The 23,772-nt window shown below is 43.9% G+C and overlaps 1 protein-coding gene across 1 annotated transcript; it reads right to left on the reverse strand.

Annotated features, from left to right (window-relative positions):
• Positions 1-5: 5 nt before the first annotated feature.
• On the reverse strand, positions 6-23,508 carry LOC310857800 (netrin-4-like). The gene is given in 11 exon segments (XM_083763693.1): positions 6-1,123; positions 1,379-2,950; positions 5,423-5,596; positions 7,104-7,172; positions 7,454-7,564; positions 7,567-7,623; positions 13,637-13,825; positions 14,516-14,642; positions 15,503-15,775; positions 18,959-19,521; positions 23,057-23,508. Coding segments are annotated over 10 exon segments (1,794 nt in total). The 5' UTR covers positions 23,145-23,508; the 3' UTR covers positions 6-1,123; positions 1,379-2,807.
• Positions 23,509-23,772: the final 264 nt, after the last annotated feature.

The raw sequence follows: 23,772 nt of genomic DNA on the forward strand, positions 1-23,772 counted from the left end.
CATCCATTGTCGTGTCCATGTTTACAAAGCTACACGTTTTGATTATACTTTAATCACACTAATCTTGTTCATTATCCTAGTGACAATGCATTTCTCACTTTTAACCAAAGGAGGGCAGTATTCAAAGTAACCAGTCACCTTCAGTGATGACTCTAGTTAAGAAAGGCAAAGCTCCAGAGAACATCACACTCCAAAATAGACGTGACCATAAAATGAAACAAAGTTATGAAGAATCTGCCCTCGAGGCACAGTTTATGCAATACTCAGGTTTAGTAAGCAAAAATTTTACATTATAGGACACGACGAGTAGAAAAAAAACATGCTGTACAAAGAAATGTCACATTGAAGCCAGAGAATGTCATTGTTTTTTACATGTAGATTGTATCTTATAGTCAGTGAACTCATTTGGGACAAGGACATGGGCAGTGATGTCAGAGCAGAGGTATGTACTCCTTGGAGACAGTAGACAGGCCTATTCTTAACTGGGCCTGGATCAAATATGGCCTGTGGACTCTAGATCTGATCACTGACCCATGCCCCCCTAAAAAACTATGTGCAGTCTTTTAATACACATGTATCTTTGGGTTCCAGGGGGGTTGCCGGCTAATGAGAGAAACACATTTGCATTTTTAACCACTTAAAAAAAAAAAGTAAACGTAGACCTGAGTTGCAACTGGCCTTGGTATGCTTTTTTTTTCACTCTACACCAAATCTCTTCACCAAAAATACCCGGTCTACAACTCAATCCGCACAACGCGTTGTGACGAGCTTGCCCCCCCCCCAGAATATGGATACTGCCATTGAAGTGTTTAAATAACCGCTCCCTTATTTCTCTCTTTTCACATTACGCACACACGCACGCACGCACACACACACACACACACATACACACACACGCGCGCGTGAAGGTTCAAAGTGGCCTTGCCAAGTGAAGCCCTCGTAGATGGACAAGATGAACTGTCAACCCTCATTGACTCACGTCTGGTAGATCCAGTCTGACAGTCATCCCTGCACTGCACGCTAACGCCAGTGAACACATCCAACGACAGAAGGATACAGGTTCCCAAACACTGCTGAGACCTTGGGATTTTGTAACAACCACACATTATTATCCCATTCTGACCTGAGATCAGATTCATACGAGGTTTTCCACTGGACACACACTGGTCTGATTAACCCATTCTGACCTGAGATCAGATAAAAAAATGTCACAGTCGTTCTTTTCGATTTAAAAAAAATAGCAGACCTACAAGCTCGTATCGCGCCACTCGGTGGCGCGATATGAGCTTGTAGATCTGCTATTTTTAAATAGCTAAAGCATAACATGATGCTGACACCAAAATGGGTGCCCGGTCAGAATGGTTTATTGCAATACAACTGCCGTGTACAAAAAAGTTAAGAATAATTTCTCAAATTTACTAAATTACACCAGTAGTACTTTCCCCAAAAGAATATAATATATTATTAAAAAATAATATATTTTAACCACTTTCAACCTGGCGATGGCATCCCATATTTTGTGCTCGTCATCATAGGCTTGTGAGTCTGTGACTGACACATTGTGAGCTTGTAGACCGGCTATTATTGTTTGCCATGAATCCAGCTGTGCGTTGAGATTTGGACTTGGCCGTGTTGACGCTTGCATTTTTTTAGAGCATGTTTATTTTCAAGATCAATCAATCGATTGTGTTCTGGACGGTTTGGATCAATGGAACTAACACAGCATTCCTATTTATCCGCAATGAAAACTCATTCATTCATTACTCGATGTCATAAAGAAAGAAAGAAAGAAATAGGGGGCCTATATGCAATACCCTCGCGGGCCACCAGTGGGCCCCCGGTCCACAGGTTGAGACTTTGAGAACCGCTGTTTGAGTAGTTCACTCATTTGCATATTGTTAGGTCCAGAGGCCAGATGTGAATGTGTTGTACCCTCGTCTTGACAGCATGGGGGGGGGGGGGCGAGTGGCATAGCAGCGGTGTCGTGTAGATTAGGTCGCCTGATTCCTTTTAATGTTTTCCCTTCAACCGGGTTGTGTTCTGACCTGCACAGTCCCAGCAAGGACATCAAACACACACACAGTACAAACATTCTGGCGATTTCATTCATGATTTATCACCATTGATGGTGAGAACAGGATGATAATTCAGTCCAGGCCTCTGCTATAGGTTTCAAAGAATCAAAGAGATCGTTAAATTACATCCGGACATAAGTAACCTTGCGATGTTTCGCCATGGTCAGCTTTGACAGATAAGAGTGGCCATAGGATATATGCATTAACAGTGCATTGCTTTATTAACATTCTGCATTGCTTTATAAATAACCTGAACATATTTATGGGCCAAAAAAAATAATCATATACACATGTAAGGAAATGCCCAAGACCAACTTCGTTCTCTGACAAAGGTCTATGATTTGACTATTTTGTTTATTCTACGTGTATATCTTGAGTTTGTCCTCTTTCATGTAGGCAGGAGGAAACTACGAGAGGAGCAGTTAATTGTCTTTCTGTTTGGTTTGTACCACAGGTTTACAACCACAACACCAGACAGACCCCCAGTGTTCTCACAGTCTTTACAGTGCTGCGTTTGGAAGTGGCAGAAAAAAAGAAACCTCTTTTTTCTCTCTGTTATTTTAGGCATGTTGTTGTCGTCAGTGTCACGTCAGTGTCCAAGCAATGTCAAATTCCAAGACATGCTTGCCCGCATTCTCCCAGCTAGTCCTCCTCCAAATCATCAGTGTGTTATCGCAATAACTGTGTTGCCTGTTTGTCCATCTTGTCCGTCCCTCGGCCGTCGGTGGGAAACTACTGTTGGCCGCAGTCTTTGCTGAGCATGTCTAGGACCTTGCGTGCCAGGCTTGACCTCCATGGCTTGACCAGGCTCTTGACGTTGATCATAAGACGGCCGGTCCTCCAGTCCTCGTGGCCAGCCACCATGTAATCTGAGCCTGGACAGAAGACAAGTCACCTTTAACCCCTGTACGGCCACCATGTAATCTGAGCCTGGACAGAAGACAAGTCACCTTTAACCCCTGTACGGCCACCATGTAATCTGAGCCTGGACAGAAGACAAGTCACCTTTAACCCCCTGTACGGCCACCATGTAATCTGAGCCTGGACAGAAGACAAGTCACCTTTAACCCCCTGTACGGCCACCATGTAATCTGAGCCTGGACAGAAGACAAGTCACCTTTAACCCCCTGTACGGCCACCATGTAATCTGAGCCTGGACAGAAGACAAGTCACCTTTAACCCCCTGTACGGCCACCATGTAATCTGAGCCTGGACAGAAGACAAGTCACCTTTAACCCCCTGTACGGCCACCATGTAATCTGAGCCTGGACAGAAGACAAGTCACCTTTAACCCCCTGTACGGCCACCATGTAATCTGAGCCTGGACAGAAGACAAGTCACCTTTAACCCCCTGTACGGCCACCATGTAATCTGAGCCTGGACAGAAGACAAGTCACCTTTAACCCCTGTACGGCCACCATGTAATCTGAGCCTGGACAGAAGACAAGTCACCTTTAACCCCCTGTACGGCCACCATGTAATCTGAGCCTGGACAGAAGACAAGTCACCTTTAACCCCTGTACGGCCACCATGTAATCTGAGCCTGGACAGAAGACAAGTCACCTTTAACCCCTGTATGGCCACCATGTAATCTGAGCCTGGACAGAAGACAAGTCACCTTTAACCCCTGTATGGCCACCATGTAATCTGAGCCTGGACAGAAGACAAGTCACCTTTAACCCCTGTATGGCCACCCATGTAATCTGAGCCTGGACAGAAGACATGTCACCTTTAACCCCCTGTACGGCCACCATGTAATCTGAGCCTGGACAGAAGACAAGTCACCTTTAACCCCTGTATGGCCACCCATGTAATCTGAGCCTGGACAGAAGACAAGTCACCTTTAACCCCTGTATGGCCACCATGTAATCTGAGCCTGGACAGAAGACAAGTCACCTTTAACCCCCTGTACGGCCACCATGTAATCTGAGCCTGGACAGAAGACAAGTCACCTTTAACCCCTGTATGGCCACCATGTAATCTGAGCCTGGACAGAAGACACGTCACCTTTAACCCCTGTACGGCCACCATGTAATCTGAGCCTGGACAGAAGACAAGTCACCTTTAACCCCCTGTACGGCCACCATGTAATCTGAGCCTGGACAGAAGACACGTCACCTTTAACCCCTGTACGTCTCAATTCTAACTCTAATCATTTGAGTAAATATGACATGGCAAATAAATCTGAAGCTTATGTAAGATATTGTTCGCAGAGGGCCAGAAACCTTGTATGTCCATATTTCAACTCTTTGTTTTCACGTGAACTAGCGGCCTACTTATTCGTCGTACAAGAGCGTCGCACAAATGTAGCAAAAAACAGCTGATCTACAAACCCAAGTTGCATCGCGACACTACGTGAGCCTATAGATCTGGAATTTCTTTTAAAGGTATATTCAGTGATTTCACTTAATTAAAATATCACTTCTTTTTTTTGTTTTGTTGTGATAATCCTCTCTACTATAGAGTGTGCTGACCATATAAGGAGTTCCTCCCTGTCCCCAGTTAACCCCTGGGGGTCAAAAAACCTTAGGTTTAGTTTCTGACTCTCTATCCTGATTGGACGAAAGGCTGGGTCCCACAGCCAAAAACGAAACCTAAGGTTTTTTGAGTGAAATCACTGAATATACCTTTAACAATTTGAAAACAAAAGTGGGTTTTTTTCTGTGGGCTTTAAAACCATTTAACCAATGAAAAGTATTATTTAACAAGAACTTTTAAGAAAATATATTCAAATAGCCTATCACTGATCTGCAGCTTAATGTTGGGTGATTAAAAGTCCTTGAGCTTTATGGGATTAGTCACATGAACACTACTCGATGTAATGTCTCCAACATTTTAGCATTTTATTTAGCTTTTAACAAAAAAAATATTAACAGTGGATCCATATGCAACACGGTTTTCCGCCCGACAGTGACGATATAGACAAATTAACTTTTACTAGCCCTAACTTGCTAATGTGCTTGTACTGTATGTATATGGCCTGACCCAACACTCCAAAAATAAAACTGTACGACCTACCCCTGAGAGGTTGGTCGTGAAACGCTCGAATAACAAAGTGGCAGTTGCAATCTTGTAAATGTCCCACTGCAAATGAATGATATGGTTAGGGATGCTGGCTCCGGCCCAAAACTTCCCTCACGAAGCAGCGATAAGGATTTGCTGCTCAGCACAATGCTGGCAGATCGTCCATGTGAGTATCTACTAATTAGGCGCTCTTATAGGCGCTTGCCTACAAAAGTCTGCATTGCGAGCAATTTTACGTCGATTTCAGGTCTCTGACTAGAATGCATGGTGTCAAACCTGACTCTGAGTTACGGACGGGGCGGGTGCATGCAAGGTGTTCAGACCTGGGTTAAGGATGGGGCAGGTGCATCCTTGTGTGGTCCAGGACTCTGGGTAGAGAGTGGTCGTTCCCTTCTGGACCTTCGTCTGAGGGCTCTGGTACAGAATCTTCTTCACCTTGACCTCCACCTCCGCATGGGAGCCCTTGTCGTGGGCAGACACCACCCTCACCATGAGCACTGCCGAGACAAGTCAACAAATCGGTTCTGTGCGAGCAGGAGCTTAGACGTCATTGCAAAAATTCACCGTGTCACTCTACTGCCTTTTCATTCTCAAATGAAGGTACTCTGGAGACAGACAGATCCCAGCATAAGTAAAAGACATTTCTTGTACCCATTTCGGGAGGGAACCCCTTTTTGGTGTTAGCATTATGTTATGCTTTAGCTATTGAAAAATAGCAGATCTAGTGGCGCGCTATGAGCTTGTAGGTCTGCTATTTTTGAAAAATCCAAGAACGACTGACATAGAAACATAGCTTTTTCAGAAAACTGTCAGGATGTAGAAGACATTTTTAGAATCTGATCTCAGGTCAGACTGGGTCAACCTATATTTATTCAAGGATAGGTGATTTCAGGACCGCCCGGCTGCTTCAGTCATGCAGATACGCACATTGACACCTGGGAGCTGCCCAGAACAACCACAGTATTATACTGTTGGCCACTGAGCGGATCCGCTGGATCGGTTGGGGATTAAGCAGTGGTGGAAGAAAATAAGTACTCACATATCAAGTAAAAGTCAGGAATTCAAAATGTACTTGAGTAAAAGTACAAAAGTATTGGCATCCAAATGTACTTAAAGTAACAAGAGTCAAAGTACTCCCTTTTCAAGTTTTCAACTGAAAATATTAGATCTACAAACTCACAATGCTACACATTGTGAGCTTGTAGATCGGCTATTTTCGAAAATGTATAAGGCTGGAGTGATTCATGCATATTTGTAATAAAAATCAAAGTACCGTAACTAGTAACTAAAGTTTTCAAATAAATGTAGAGGTACAATATTTGGATCCGAGATGTAGTGGAGTAAAAGTATTGGGAATTGGAAATACTCAAGTTAAGTACAGATACCTCAAAATTGGACCATTCTGAACGGGCACCCATTTTGGTGTCGGCATCATGTTATGCTTTAGCTATTGAAAAATAGCAGATCTACAAGCTCATATCGCGCCACCGAGTGGCGCGATACGAGCTTGTAGGTCTGCTATTTTTGAAAAATCGAAGAGCGACTGACATTTCTAGAATCTGATCTCAGGTCAGAATGGGTTAATCAGACCAGTGTGTGTCCAGTGGAAACCTCGTATGAATCTGATCTCAGGTCAGAATGGGTTAAGTGAATGTACTTAGTTACTTTATACCACTGGGATTAAGTGCATTATGCATAATATACTAGCTCTTTCCATGGGAAAGATGACAGAATAGTTGTTGTGCCGGTGAGGTAGAAAACCATGGGGGGGGGGGGGGGGGGTTATAAGAGAACCTCACCGTTTACATTGCATACAATTTGCATTTATTAATATCAAAAAGAAAAACAATAAAAACATTTGGATTATTTTCTTCTTTATGTATAGGAGTCTCATGGATAATTGGATATAACGCCGCCTCAGATTCCAATAGGCCAAGGCTTCAAGCCCCGTCATGGTTGACTCACCGGGTAATTAATTGATTTCCTCTGTCAAACAGCACTCACCATAGTCATACTCCATAGCACAGAAGAATTTGGGGCTGCCAAGGGTCATTTCTACACACTCGCATTTCTCTGGGAACGAGGAATATGATTGGAGGAAAAAGTGTGGAGGAACAAAATGTCAGAAGTCAAGAATGCACTGAAGCAGCACACACACACACACTGTGACACACACACACACACACACACACACACACACACACACACACACACACACACACACACTGGGTATTAAAATATATTCATATACTTCCCCAAAAAAAAACATCTGCGTTATTATGATGTGTGCGTGCAGGCTGTAGATGTGAGTGCTGAGTGTGTTCTGCCCACGTTGTGAGTGACCTGTAACTCACCAGAGTGGTGCAGTGCAGAGAAAAGCTCCTCTACCCTAAAGAGTGCCGTGTCACTATCACTGCTACTGCTGCTGTGTCCCACGCGGCCGCCGGCCGGAGGGAAGCCCCCCGGTCACAGGGGGGGGCGCCGTCACCCGAGAGCGTGGCGCCCACGCGGTGGCAAGAACAGGCTGCAAGGGGAGGGTTTGCGTAAAACTTGCGTAAATGTCAATCTGTTGACTCTCTCTACCCAAGAGACATGGTTGTTATTCTCACACATGTTCTTGCATACAACTTAAGTGCAGAGTTTATACGTTACAGTAAAATGGTATGTGTTTGGGTGGGTGCCAAAAGCACACGAGCACACACATACAGTACGAACAATACACACATTCTTACGATTTTTGATCAGTTCAGTGCCATCTCAGGCTACAAAATCAATTGGACAAAGTCAGCCCTTTTGCCGCTAAATGAGGAGATGAGATCTGTTGTTCTGCCTCCCATAATCCCAGTAGTGAACAAATTTAAATATCTTGGCATAGATGTGTTCCCGTCTCTTCAAGCTACTGTTAAAAACAATTATAGTGACACTTTGAACAAAATGTGTCTTGATTTAGACAGATGGTCGTCATTGCCCAACTCTCTTCGAGCTCGAGTATCAATCATAAAGATGAATGTCCTCCCTAGGGTTAATTTTGTGAGTTCTATGCTCCCACTGCCACCGCCAGCACAGTATTGGACTAAGATTCATTCTGCTATATCTAAATTTGTGTGGAATAGGAAACGCCCACGTCTCAAACTTTCCTTGTTACAGCGGGCCAGAGCTGATGGCGGTCTCTCGTTGCCTAACTTCAAATTATACTATTGGGCTTTCACTCTTCGCCCCCTTTTAAGATATTTCGACTCATCTATAAAGGTTTGTTGGCGAGAGCTTGAGGAGAGTTTGGTTCATCCTGTTGAATTGATAGATCTGATCTATTCAAACATAACGAATAATCAATGCAAAGTTCGCTTTGGGCCAATCATTTCTCAGTTAGTAACAGTGTGGAGAGCGGCTGAAAAATTGCGCAAGATTGATTTGAAATGGAATTTGTTTTCCCCAGTGTTCAACAATGATGGTTTGCTTTTGGACAATCGTCCTATTCGTTTTCCCAGATGGAGTTCCAAGGGGATTCATACTTTGGGTGATTTATTTGATGTTAATGGTTTACGTTCTTTCCAGAATTTATGTGATATTTTTAACTTGCCTGGTAACTCTTTTTTTTTCTATTTACAATTGAGAACTGCCATGAGGACATATGGGGTGCCATGGCAGACCCCCCTTGCAATGCACCCTTTGCATAGACTTATCTGTGATGTTAGGTCAAGAGGTTTTGTTTCCGTATTGTATGATTATTTATTAGAATCTAGTTATGGGACCTTGCTTGTCGATACTGTATGGAGGAATGACATACCAAATCTAGATCCAGATTGGAGCTGGGATAGTGTGGTCTAATGTTGTCCTGTCTTCTAGGAATCCTGATCATCAACAAATTCATCTAAATTTTGTTCATAGGACATACTTAACCCCCCGTAGATTGTGTGCTATGCGGATTTTAAATAATCACAACTGCACTTTCTGCACGTAAAACAGGTACATTCTTTCATATGGTGTGGGAGTGTCCGAGTGTCCTCACATTTTGGAATTTGGTTGCTACTAACCTTTCGACTATTCTACAAGTTAACATCACACCCTCCCCATCTCTATTCTTATTAAATGATGTATCCCAGTTGCCATTAAATAACACCCGTATTCGTGTCTTCTTTGCTGGCGTAACGGCCGCAAAGAAGATGGTTGCTTCGCACTGGAAACCGCCTCATACATTGTCATTTTTGGTCTCGGGGGGGAGGGGTGGGTGGGATTGTTTGTTTTTGTGTTCCTTGCTTTTGCTGTTGCTGTTTTATATGTGTTTTGTTTTCTTTAAGTCATTCATGTTGTTAACGTGTATTATTGTGATTTTTGTCTTAAAATAAAAAACCTTTGATAACAAAAAAAATACAGTACGAACAAAAACATACATAACGTGCATACGGTGAACTCCCAAGTTGGTGATGCAAACACAAACATTCCATTAGCCCTGAAACATGACTGTCATGATTAAGGATTATAAAAATAAACATATCTTTTTATCTTAGCACCCCGACTATTTTTCTCAAACGGGGTTTGTTTGGGAAATTCACAGTTGCACACCGGGAGCGCACTCGCCTATTAGTCTGTATTGGCAGTGCGGTCAGCGTGCATATATCGCACACACCCAGTGCCACACTCCTCCCGGCCGATAGGGGCGCGTATAGTTGAAAGCCAATGGCAAAGAAACAGCTCAGATAAAAAAGCCTTTTATTAAACAACATGGGATGCAGCAATGATGTACCAGTAAATTTCTAACACCCGTGGCACATGTGGTGAGTACTTTATATTTAAATAACGCTAGTGGGTCGCACACACCAAGACTTCAGTTAAAATTGTTTATTTCATATTTGAACAGGGACCCTGAACAAATATGAATTTGATGTGTGACCCACTACCGTTATTTTGTTTTGAACGGGTAACACACCTACAGTCAGAGCGCGGTGGTCACATGAAGAGTACTTTATATTTGAAATCTGAATGTTTATGTACAGTTGTACACGCTTACAATCTAAATGTAGCAGTCGGGTAAAACAGGCGGAAGTTAAGCCATGACGCTCGTGATTAAGTACGAGTGTCATGTTGTGAACCATGGCTATACCATTCCATCTGCCACCCTTCAACGGTAACAGAACAGAATATGGAGCTGTACCACTGGAATATTGCTCTACACTGCTGGACTTAAATAGCAGATCTACAAGCAGATCTACAAGCTCATATCGCGCCACCGAGTGGCGCGATACGAGCTTGTAGGTCTGCTATTTTTGAAAAATCGAAGAGCGACTGACATTTCTAGAATCTGATCTCAGGTCATAATGGGTTAATCAGACCAGTGTGTGTCCAGTGGAAACCTCGTATGAATCTGATCTCAGGTCAGAATGGGTTAAAACAAATCATTGTCTCTCCTCATGGTCAGCAGGCCTCCCTGCTTGTGATGACGGATTGATTTTTGTTTTTCCGTCTCGCTTCGTTTCTCTCCCAAAACGGCATGTTTGTTCTTAAAAAAATGCTGCAGCGTGTCTGGGGAAAAGGGCAAGAATTGGAAAAATGTGCTCGCATTGGACCATGGGAATGTCTTCTCCCATTGTTTGCGATCACGGTTACACTCCGTCACTCCTACTATGGAGCCCACCGGAGATGTCTGACTGCTATGTAGGGGCGGCGGTGGCTCAGGGGTAGAGTGCCTGGATGGTAACCGTAAGGTTGCCAGTTCGAACCCGGGCTCCCCCAGAGTTACTGTCGAAGTGTCCTTGAGCAAGACACTGAACCCCTAATTGCTCCCGATGTGCTAGTTGGTGCCTTGCATGGTTTCCGCTGCCATCGGTGTATGAATGTGTGTGTGAATGGGTGAATGTAATGCACAATCTCTGTAAAGCGCCTTGGATAAAGGTGCTATATAAATGCACCATTTACCATTTACCATTTACATATAAGTGATTTTGAAAAGGTCCTGGAGATAATTTGCTTTATCCCGGACGGTCAGCACAATATGAAATTAATATCGTTAAAGATTCTCTCACTCACATTTAATGTATTATCTTTCCTCCAGGGTCAAGCTGGCCGGGGAACTCAAGCTGTATTCACTTTGTATAAGAGCCATTTGAGCCTCCAAAGTGTATCCAATGATGTCCACTGAGGGGCGTGGTCAATGTCAAGGTTGGCAAGGGTATTTAATGAGGTTTCAATCAACCAGCATCTCTACGTTGAGTATTTATTTAGGTATTTATTTGTTTTCAAAGTATAGGATTTTGGACAGTAAATTAATATCTTTATTTTGACCTTCAGCAAACATTCTGGACATCAGTTATTTATGTACACGTCTAAACTTAATCCTCAACTGTCGGTAACCAGTAGCACCTAAAGTTCAGTTCAGTTCAGTTCAGTTCAGTTTTATTTTGGTCAAAAAGCAAAGACATTACATTACATGTATTATTATTATTTTATTTTTATTTTTTGAGACCAAAAGGGTTTAGGCTGAAGCCAATGGCTTATTGTGCCTATCCGGGGGGGGGGGGGGGGGGGAAGAAGAGAGAGAAGACAAAAAAAACTAAAACATGAAAAACAAAACAAGACAAAAAAAAAAAAAAAAAACACAAAAGAGAACACAAGGAAAAGTAAAACAGAAAGATACACAGGAGAAGACAGATTTGATCACACAGAATCCAGAGTCGCACACGAGAAGAATGTTGTATATATATGATTATTATATGGTTATTATATTACTTTGTCATACTAATATGATTTAGTAAAAATACTAGGTTTATAATGTTCTATACTTATCTATAATTTTTAGATTTATACATTCTTTTAAATGTGTTAATTGAGCCGCACTTTTTCAATTCATTGTCTAAGCCGTTCCATAGTTTCACACCTCTTACGCTTATACATCTCGCCTTTTTGTTGGTTCTTGCCTTATTCAGCCTGAATATGCCGAATCCCCTGAGATTGTACCTGCTCTCTCGAGCCTCGAACAACTCCTGGACACAGGGCGGAAGCGGTCTGTTATGTGCTTTATACATTATAACTGCCGTTGAGAGGTCTACCAGATCATGCAATTTTAGGGTGTGTGACTGAATAAAAAGAGGATTTGTTGGTGTGTAATAATCAGCGTGATTTATAATTCGGATTGCTTTCTTTTGGAGAAGAAATATGGAGTTGATGTTTGTTTTATAGTTGCTCCCCCATACTTCCACACAATAACTGATGTGCGGAAGTACGAGGGAGCAATACAGTAAGTATAATAATTTCTGGTCCAAAATGTACCAAAGTAAAGTAAAGTGAAGTAAAGTACAGGGACTTGGGCGCTACACACACTTTAAAGTCAAATGTCATGGATGAAACAAAGATACCACAGAAACAACCACAGGCCCACCAGTCTCATACTGTTGGCCAGTGGCCACTGAGCAGCTCCACTGCAGCAATTGGAGACAATTGTTTTTAAAATAAAAAAATTGCATCTCCTTCCTATCACCTTTATGCAAATGATTCACAAATCTGCATCCCCCTAAAAAAAAGAATTCCATTGCACCAATTCTGGCTTCACTTCACTGGCTCCCCAGATTTTACGATACTGTTTTTAAATCATTTAACGGTTTGGCACCTCTCTGAAGTCTGAACTCATAAAGGTTTTTACTCCCTCAAGGTCATTGGGGTCTGCAGGCTAGTTAAAACTAAAGGTCGAAAAGAAAACATGTTTATGGACCAGAGGTGACCGCCGCCTTCTCCGCCGTAGCACCCAAATTATGGAATGAGCTCCCCTCCCATATATCAAACTGGGCCCCCCTCCATTGAGACTGTAGGATTCACCTTCATACCTTGGCTTTTAATCTCCGTGGTCTATGTTTTGTTTCACTGTCTGCTAACGCTGCTACATCTTGTATTCTTCAGTGATGTATTTTTCTTGTTTATTTCATTTGGTTGTTTCTTTTTTTACTGTATGATTTAGCTGTTGTTTTTGTTGTGTGCTTTAGCTTATAAAGTGTATTTAGCTTTTGATTTTCTGTGCGGCACTTTGTAAACCATGAGTTGTAAAATGTGCTATATAAATAAAGTGGATTGGATTTAATTAAGTGTTGATGGCAGACACTCTGGTCAAAAATAGTGTTAAGAGAAGTTGTCAAAAAACACATAATGTGGAATAGTTAAAGGTATATTCAGTGATTTCACTCAAAAAACCTTAGGTTTCGTTTTTGGCTGTGGGACCCAGCCTTTCGTCCAATCAGGATAGAGTCAAAAACGAAACCTAAGGTTTTTTGACCCCCAGGGGTTAACTGGGGACAGGGAGGAACTCCTTATATGGCCAGCACACTCTATAGTAGGGAGGATTATCACAACAAAACAAAAAAATAAGTGATATTTGAATTAAGTGAAATCACTGAATATACCTTTAATGTCAAAAACATACAACTGAAAGATTATATATATATTTAAAAAAAATATATATACATAAAAACCTTTGCATAATTGAAAAGGTTACACAGTATGACTTTAACTTCTTTAAGGCTGAAGGAATATATATGTATTTTATATTGCCTCACGTTTGCAGTAGTCAGGGGCGGACCGGGGTTTGCTGGGGTCCCTGAAGAAGCCTTTCTTGCAGTTGTGACAGTGAGGACCCTCGGTGTTGTGGAGACAGTCGTCACACACGCCCCCACTCCGTCTCCCCAAGGCCAACCACAGGCCACGGTTCAAGTGACAGCTCTGGGAATGGCCATTACACTTGCACTCTGTTTCATCATACACATAGAACACCGGTAAGAGACAGGGACACAAATACAGGTACAGGTATATATATATATGTTTTCCTTTGTGGGGCATTCCACAATAAGACAAACTGACCATATTTCAAATGAGCTTTTTAAGCTATACTCATAGTATGATGAGAGGATAATGGTCATCTTCACTGAAGGTTGTTGTGAGCACATTAAACCCCATTTTGGGGCGGGGACCCCTTTTGGTGTTAGCATTATGTTACGCTTTAGCTATTGAAAAATAGCCGATCTACAAGCTCATAGCGCGCCACCGAGTGGCGCGCTACGAGCTTGTAGGTCTGCTATTTTTGAAAAATCGAAGAACGACTGACATAGAAACGTAGCTTTTTCAGAAAACTGTCAGGATGTAGAAGACATTTTTAGAATCTGATCTCAGGTCAGAATGGGTTAACTAAAACATAAAATCGAATTTACTGGACTATACAGAAATGACCCTATGCGCAGCATTTGACCCGCGGCCGTCAGGTAATCGGGAGGTCCCCGGTTCGCCCCCCCCCCCCTTCCAAGCCACTGATCCCCAACCACTCCTGGGCACTGTGTTAATAGCGCCCACTGACGTCTAAAGGTTAGGATGGGTGAATGCAGAGGACAAAATTCCAGGTACCGTATAGTTTGGGCAAATAAGCTGACAGGATCTTGACTCACTCTTGCACTCATGCGGCGCCCCAAGGATCCCGTTGGCAGGCCGCCAGGGCTGATCATGGTAAAGAGGTGCACAGCGCTCGCAGTGGTCGCCGGCCGTGTTGTGTCGGCACACGCACCTCCCATGAACCTGAACCATGCAGCCACAGATATACACAGACAACATACAGAGACAATGGTGCATTGAGGTGCATGGAGAGAAGAGGCAAGCAGCAGTGTTTCCCCCCAAACAGTCAAAAAGCCAGGGTGGGCCATCCTGCGTAGAGATATGCCACCCTGCTTGCATTGGCACAGGTGGAGGGGTTTAAGCCAATACGCATCATGTTGACTTTTGAAACTCTGTTTCAGTACAGTGGATGTGTGTGACACTGCTGCTAAATATTTAAATACTGTATATAATTAATATATGGTGCTTCACAACACTTCACAATTCTTAAGCAAACCGAATCGTTTCACGGTACGCTTTACACAGTCATCCAGTCATTTTAGAGTGCTTAGCTTGCAATGCAAAGTGACGTGGCAGCTACGGTATACCTTAAGCCATATGGGTACTCAGCTCGTCTTTTCTATTCTCCATTTACAGTAAATAGAACAACATGGAAGAGTCTATGGGTTGTTAAAGCATTAGATTTAACGCTATAATTAAGGTTTCCACATCCTTAAATCCCTGTAATAGAGGGCAAGGGCTATGTGCCGATACGTAGTCCCCTCAGCAGCCCTCGACCGAGGCAGTGCATACCACATCACAGCTGTGCAACCAGGGAGTGGTGGGAATACAACCCATAACCTTCAAACTCGCAATCCCGAAACACAAACAAACATATACGCAATTACAAACACAAGGCACAAACATACGTGGCATTACACAAACTCCTGGGGAGTTTTCACAACAGAACGCACTACGCACAGAGAGCTCTGTTTCTCCACATCGGCGGGCGGTGGAAAACACCAGACACCTGTGAGCCGTGTAGTTAGTAGAGCTTTACTCACCATATTATTGGTCCTCTGTCGACTGGGCCGATAACCATCGGCTGGCACGCAGTGCTCTGCGTGCCCGTTGCAGAGGCAGCTGCCTTTGACAATGAAGTCGTAGATAGCATAATGAGCTGTGGGCAGAGTGCTGGCACCAGGTCGTTTGGCCTGGCAGGGGCACGGCTGGTGCTGCAGTAGACGCACTCTGAGGTTAGTAATCATTATTTGGTCTTGGACGGCCGGACTGTAGGGATCCATGGAGTGCCAGGGAGACAGGGCCCGATAGATGACCTTGGAAGTAGAGGGACAGGACGACTAATATTAAAAGATTTATGGTGAACTAATCAAAATATCAAACCCAGAAGAACACGTGTTGTTCCTCTTGCACATTTCACAAGACTTCAAGAGGCCGCTTCCTCCTTGTGGATTCAAGGCCAAACCATTAATCATGTCCGGTTCTGCTCCTTGTTATGGCAAATAAAAAGCAGGCATCAATCTGGGCAGCCTTTAAAATGCACCTGAAATAGCAGCCATTGAAGAAGCATGCGCGCGCGCGCGTGTGTGTGTGTGTGTGTGTGTGTGTGTGTGTGTGTGTGTGTGTGTGTGCATGCGTGCATGTGTCCATCGATCCATTACACAGTACGCACGCAACGTGATAAAAATATTGAAGTTGCAATAACTAATGTTATTTATTGATTATTAATAAATAATATAGTGGGAGCAGCATATTAGTTTGATGTTCTATCTGCTCATCCTGTGCATGTCTTAAATCTCTCAACCAAGTACAAGGCTATCAATTACAGTGAACTCCATTAGTGAGCCCCTTCTGTTGTTGTAGGTCAGGATCACATTGGGGGTTTCCTTTGAGTGTCTATGGAGACACACAGACACTAATTATGAAGGGTGAGGGGATTAGGCAAAGAGAGCTGGCATAGCAAGACGCATACCTGTTGCAAATACACTGCAATTATGAGATCAGTCAAAGCCATATATTCATTCAGACATTCAACCAGAGTAGGTCTTTAGAGTCAAAACAAAAAGCTACGTTTGGCCGTTCTGTCTCTCTCTCTCTCTCTCTCTATCTCTCTCGCTCTCTAAAAAAAAGGGATGCTCATGAATAAACCATAACTAGTTACTGCTATCTGACTCAAACCTCCTACTGTTCTGGGAGAACTTCAGAGGAATGAACATTGATATTCTACCCATGCGTGTTATGGCCTTTTCCCGGTACTAAAATGTGCCGTTGTCCAAAACGTTTCTTTGACAGTCCATCAGACAACATCAGTTTTACACAAAGCTTGGTCATCTGCTTAATCAGTGGTTTGTGTGATGTGAGGTGTGCATTGAACGCAATACATCCAAGCAGTACAGTCAATAAGAGCAGGTGTTACGTGTTATTGCTGTGAAGTGACTGGGGGAACTGACTGGGGGAACTGGGGAGGGGGGGGTGCCTATGTCTGTCAGCATGTTTTGATGTGGTCACGCTCAGATCTCTCTTAGAAGTGAAATCACTTATCCAACACTGGAACCCTCACTGTGAACTTTCCTCAGTCAGGCCAAAGTGTCCCTCTGATGCCTCGTATACAGCTCTACGGAGATCACATGAACCCTATAGCGTCTCTATTCTGGGCATGTCATAATCTAGAAAACATTCCAAAAAAAATAGGCAAATATTTGAAAAAAAATTGCTCAATTAATTTACAAGCTGATCAATTGACACGCCAGCCATGATTCGGTTGCCGTGATAAGTGGTGCATTTTCAGTAGAGATGTCCCGGTATCGGCCCTTAAACCCATTCTGACCTGAGATCAGATTCATACGAGGTTTCCGCCGGACACACACTGGTCTGATTAACCCATTCTGACCTGAGATCAGATTCTAGAAATTTCAGTCGCTCTTCGATTTTCCAAAAATAGCAGACCTACAAGCTCGTATCGCGCCACTCGGTGGCGCGATATGAGCTTGTAGGTCTGCTATTTTTCAATAGCTAAAGCATAACATGATGCTGACACCAAAATGGGTGCCCGGTCAGAATGGTTATCGGATCATATCGGTATCGCAAATATGCCAGTCTAACCACCGATCCGACACAGGGGCAGAGTTGACACTAAGGTCACATTCTCACCTAATACTTCGGTAGACTCATGCGTATGGGCGGAGATTTGGGGATTCTTGCATATTTAATTTGCTGCGGTTTGCCTTCACACTGTCATCCGTAGCAATTGGAAACGCAGCAGGGCCAGGGGGGACCTTTATCAATGTGTTCCATTCATAAACCTAGCCTACAACACAGCCTACAACACAGTGAAATCTATTGTGATAAAATTATACTCATAACGTGCATGTGTCGTGCCGTCTGGGACTGGACCCCCCCCCCCCCCCTCTCTCTCTCTCTCTCTCACTATACGCACGCAGCCACAGTGCCACACACTGTTCTTTTGGGCATGGAGGCACAGCGCTGAGCGCACTGATATAACAGACAGCAGCGCAAAATGTTTACACGTTTATTGAGATGAAAGTTCCAGTCCCCACTATAGTCCCCACACAGTGACAGCACTCCATGTTTACGGCACGCACAGACAGACAGAATATTCTGTAGGCTATAATACTATTACACTGCACTGCAGTGTTTATGTGTTTTCTTAAGCAATTGATTAATGTACTCGTCCTCATTTCGATCAGGGCTTCAGTCTCCTCATTCGACCACGTCTATCCACGGTAACGGGACATCTTTGCGCTGCGTAAAATATGCTTTCTCCGTCTCCAACTGTGTTCAGCTCCTCGCCCGCCACATTGTTTGCTTCATTTCCTTTATTTACTGCGGATTGCATTCACACCTGCACCGAATCGTAATCAAGTGCGATTGGAAGCGAAGCGAAACCCCCGTTTTTGCTCGGAGTATAATGCGGTTCTTTGATACGCATTACGATTCGAATGAGCCTTCACACCTGCCAAACGAAGTGCACTTTCTGAAAATGCGCAGCAGAATTCGTTTTAATCGCAGCAAAGCTCTCTGGTATGAATGTGACCCAAGGCAGGTAAATAAAATATTGGGGCATATGGAGTTTGCTTTCAAGTTGCCCAAACTGCAAGTGAACATTTGAGTGAGGAGTCTGCAATAAACATGACACGAGATATATAGCTATAGCTATAAACACAACACAAGACCACAACACTGGTATCGGTATCGGCTAACACAGACATTGTGGATTCGGGATCGGATCGGGACTTCCCTAATTTTCAGAGCATGTTTATTTTAATGATCAATCAATCAATCATCAATCGATGTTCCAGCTTGGATTATTGAGCAATTGTAGTATAGTAAGTTCTTATGTATTGGTTTCACTATGAAAAATACAATATTATCATTTAAATTTTAGTGTTTAGATTTTTTTTTTTTTAAATAAGCATTTAACTTAAACTGACTTATAGGTTCAAGGTTCAAGACACAAACAAGACATTCACAAATCTCACCTCTCCTCTGGTACACGGGAAGCCTCCTGAATACTTGGAGGTGCAAGTGGCTCCTTTTCCTTCGGTGGGAGCTCCTTCAGTGAGGCCGAAGGTCCCCTCACAGTCACTGGCGAAATACTTGAGGGTCTTCCACGTGCGCCCCTTGTCCTGAGAGCGCTCCAGCACCATGGCGACGGGCCGAGGGGATCGGAAGACCAGGATGAGATGGGTGAAGCAGAACTCCGTCTCCAGGTCCAGCCGAAGAGTCTCCTCCTTCACCCCCTCCGCCGACTGCCACCAGGTGCCCGGGTAGCGGAACGAGGAGTCGCTCATGGCCGAGGGAAGGTGTGCTTGGCTGGGGACGCCGGCGTTGCACTTGCTGCATTTGGCTGCGCCGCAGGACTCTCGACTATAGGGGGCAGCGGTCTGCTTGTAGAAGCAATAGGGCTCCGAGACGTTGGAGCCACAGACCGTCCGAGTGGTCAGGACTCTACCCTGGGCCAGGTTGCCCATGCGCGGGTTGCATGCTCGACCAGTGCAGCGGCTCCCCGCGGTTGTGCTCTTGAAGGATTTGGAAGAAGAACCTAAAAGGGCAGAGAAAAGTTGAGTGTATATTATATAAGTATATTATAAGCCTTGAATGAAAGGTTTGCAATTTTTGTAAGGACACTGATAAAGTCTCCCCCCTCGATTTTGCCGTCTTCCCCTAGATCTACAGTACCTTGAATTAGACAAAATGGGGGGGAAATGGATGCTTGTTGTGCATGAGAGAGACACTGGTGGACTACTGACACATGGAGTACTGTGGGACTGAACAATACTGAGATGTCCTAGTGGGTCTTTGGGTTGGATCCAGGCTACTAGTGGGTCAGATGACTAGAGGAATTTGAATGGATACAGGGGAGTAGGCACTAAGGAAGAGTGGGCACCTTTGATGTAAAATGGTATATGGGGACGTGCTACAACTCAAATAATGACTGACCTAACTGATCAGGCAGGATTGGGGAGAGTGCGGAAATCAGATTTTAGGAGTAGACCGTAACGCCAGGGCTCCACTGGGCGCGTTGCGTCACGTGTGCGTCACGCGTGCGTGCGTCAAAAAACGAACCGGTTCAATTTTATGGTGACGGAGACGCGACGCAACGCGGGCAGTGGAGCCACCCTCCATTGATTAAAAGGGCACATTCCCGACACTGACGGAGACGCGACGCAGACGCGCCGCAGACGCGCCGCAGACGCGCCCAGTGGAGCCCTGGCGTTAGAGGCGGCTGTTCATAGCTGCTGTGGAATCAGTGTTGCTGTATGGGGCCCGAGTCATGGACCCTCGCAGTACAACAGGAAAAAGCTCTGGATGCCGGAGTCTACACAAGAATGCTATACGAATGGCACTAGTGTCTTATGCATGGACCGCATCAGAAATGTGGACCTCTATGGGGACCTACCACGGGGTCACGGACAAAGTCAGAGAGAGAAGGATGAGGCTGGCAGGGCACCCATAACTTGAGGCAAGTAAATTGACTCTATGCCGAGCCATTAACCCAGGACAAAGCCAGGAGGGGAACGAAGCTACCACCTATGTAGACGTACTGCGGCGCGACAGCTTAGCTAACAGCACTGCAGAGCTCAAGAACTGATGTTGGATACATAGACTGTAAAAAATATGGACAAAGCGTTCGCCGGGTCTAACATGGACGTAAAATGAAGCCTGTTATTCCTGCACTGTAAGTCGCCATCTTTCTAGATCCGTTTGGTACCAGCTGGCCATTGGTTGGCTCCGTTTTGGACCAGCTGGCCATTGGCTGCCCAGACAACGAGGCGGGACTTCCCCCCTTCTTCTCCGTTGGTTTTTATTTTGACTCGAGTGGGAGGGGAATCCCGATCATAGACTGTAACGGTAGCCACGCCCCTCAGAACATACGCGATGTTTTTTGTTCTTTATGGTCATTTTTTTAATTAATGGGACCATAATTTTCCAAAAAGAATATTATGACATTAGAAATGAGACTTTAAACTAGTGACTGGAAGAAGAAAGTATTCATGACCATGTTTATTAAGGTAATACAGTCTAGGTGAAGTTGGGCCAAAATACATGGGCCTCTATGGAGCTATGGGGCTTTTTGGGTCCAGTCCAGCGCCACAACAGGCCATTATTATGAACTACCGATTTCAAATGAGGCTTCACGAAATATCTGGCTGACTGCCCCCCTGGTTGGATAGGAAATTGTGGAGGGCAGCGATCCAGGAATCCTGAGTTGGTGTTGGCTAGAGTCTAGACCCTCCACTCTCGCAGTAACTAACTAAGATAGATAGATGAGATGTTGGTCCACCGGTATACCTCAGAATGAGCATAATGGTCTTTGCACTGAATGACTGAACCCAGGTCTATCCTGCACAATATAATTGATATTGACTGTGACTGGTAGGCTATACTGTACCTCAGCTGATTCCACTGAGTGTGTGCTCTTTGCAAAACAATGTTCTCACACCTTAATTAATTAGGCCTACTGGTAATTACAACTGCTGAGAAGAGAAGTCCTAAATACTGTAATCTTCTTTAATAACTAAATGACCAATAGAAGCTTTGTTCACTGAGTGTGTGCTTTCATTTGTTTGCTAAACAATGTTCTCACACCTTAATTAATTGTTATAGGCCTAATTACAACTGCTGAGAAAAGAAGTCCTAAATACTGTAATCTTCTTAATAACTAATGGCCAATATTTAGAAGCTTTGTTCACTGAGTGTGTGCTCTTTTATTTCTTTGCAAAACAATGTTCTCATCTCACACCTTAATTAATTGTTATAGGCCTACTGGTAATTACAACTGCTGAGAAGAGAAGTCCTAAATACTGTAATCTTCTTAACTAATGACCAATATTTAGAAGCTTTGTTCACTGAGTGTGTGCTTTCATTTGTTTCTGAAAGGTAACCTCTTATGGCCTAAGCTTGCGAACTGCTGCTAGGCGTTTACTGGATTCCAAGATGTCTTAATGGCATTAGAATCATGTATAAATTTCATCAGTTATAGTTAGCCTAAAATGTGACCAATTGGCTACTTCTGTTCTGTCCTTGAAATAAAAATGTTCATTTTTGTTGATATTTAATGGGATACAGATATTTTAAGTGACCGTTTCGTCACGTTTCATGACCTTAATAGGCTTAAGGCTATATAAATTATAGGACACGCGGTGTTAATTAAGGCTCTGTGATTGGTTGATTGCATACGGGCTGCTGTGCCTGTTTCCATAAATTCCATTTTGTGGTCCTGCTGCTCTCCGTGTATTCAATTATGTTCACTGAAATCCAGATCCCCTTGAATAAAATCAAAATCATGTGCTATGTTTGTTCAGACTGCTCGAACTTCGACATAGGTAATTGTCGTCGGTACAATTTAGGCATTTAGCAGACCAGAGCGATTTACAATAAGCAAGAAGAAAGAAGTATTTTCAATTTGCATAAAACTGCACGCATCATGCATCCAATCCATGAATATTTAGGCTTGGTTAGCCATGGTTCACATGACGCTCGTACTTCACGATAATCAAGACATCAAGTCATGTTTCAGGGCTAATTTTAGGCTATACCGTGTGTACAGTAGTGCCTGCAACGAACACGCACGCACACCGTGACCACACCGAGTGCAGTACTTTCATCCGACGGAGCATTGGTCCGAACGACAACGGACCTACCTCCTCCCTCACCCTAACCCTAACCTCCCCCGGACACCTAAACCTAACCGCAACCCTCTCCCGACCCGCAGCGCACCTCGGAGCAATGCTCTGTCGGATGATAGTATGCCTCCCGACCAGACCGCCAAACCTCGGCGCAGCGGTCCTGTTGCACTGATAGTAGCCTTGCACTGTGCATTGGTCAACGTGGTCACGTTTGTAACCTCAACATCTACGCTGATGCGCTTAGCTCCGAGATGAGCGCAGCAGCGTAGATATAGCCAGTTCCAAACGGAGCTATATCTGACACCCACTCACGCAACTGGAGAACTGGAGATCAAGAAAGACTCGAGCCCTCTCTGTTTGTTAGAAATATTGTTTGCGAGACGGACATATCCTCCTCCTGTGCACTGTGCAGTTATCACTGTCGCACCGAAGACTGTATATACTCACCAGGCGAAAGAAGAGATGCACAAATCGGGATGGTGAGAATCAGAGTGCATAGTTTCATCCTGGACACCGCTGAAGTTCTATAGTCCATCTTTTAAAGCAACCTGTTTTATATTCTTGACTATTCTATTCACGTCATTTGCTCAAGTAAAAATAAAAACATTTGAAACTCGAGCAAAAGTCAGTCAGCTGACACTATGGTTGATCAGTATCAAAACAAAGAGACGCGATCACGACTTCAGTGCAGTGCTGTCGAGTCTAAATAATTCCACATGGTGCATTCCAGTAGGCTAAACAAACCTGACAAATATAAAAGACATTCACGATGTAGACTTCATAATGAGGAAAAAAACACCATCTGTAGGCCTATTTATGCTAAATTAATTACAGGTGGCCCTATTCCACTGTCTGTGAAAGCCTGTAGTGTTGCTCTCTGTCGTCATAACTCCTGTTGCTTCAAAGTACCCTACTACTTTGTTATGAAGAGAGTTCATTGAAAATTGGGAATATGAAGTGGTTGTAGTAAGCCCCGCCTCTTACACAGCGGGCTTTCCCAAGCCCCTCCCTCACAGACTATTAATAAATCAGACATTGTGATGTTTAGCGGTTTAGACTATGCCATTGACAAAAATGTATTCATGTATTTCAGAATACTTCTCCACACAGGTGGATCTCGATGTGGGGTCCGTGGCCGGTGACCCTCAGGGGCCCCCAGTAAC

The sequence above is a fragment of the Protomyctophum parallelum genome, assembly GCF_964188405.1.
Source record: "Protomyctophum parallelum genome assembly, chromosome: 4".
NCBI classification, from domain to species: domain Eukaryota; kingdom Metazoa; phylum Chordata; class Actinopteri; order Myctophiformes; family Myctophidae; genus Protomyctophum; species Protomyctophum parallelum.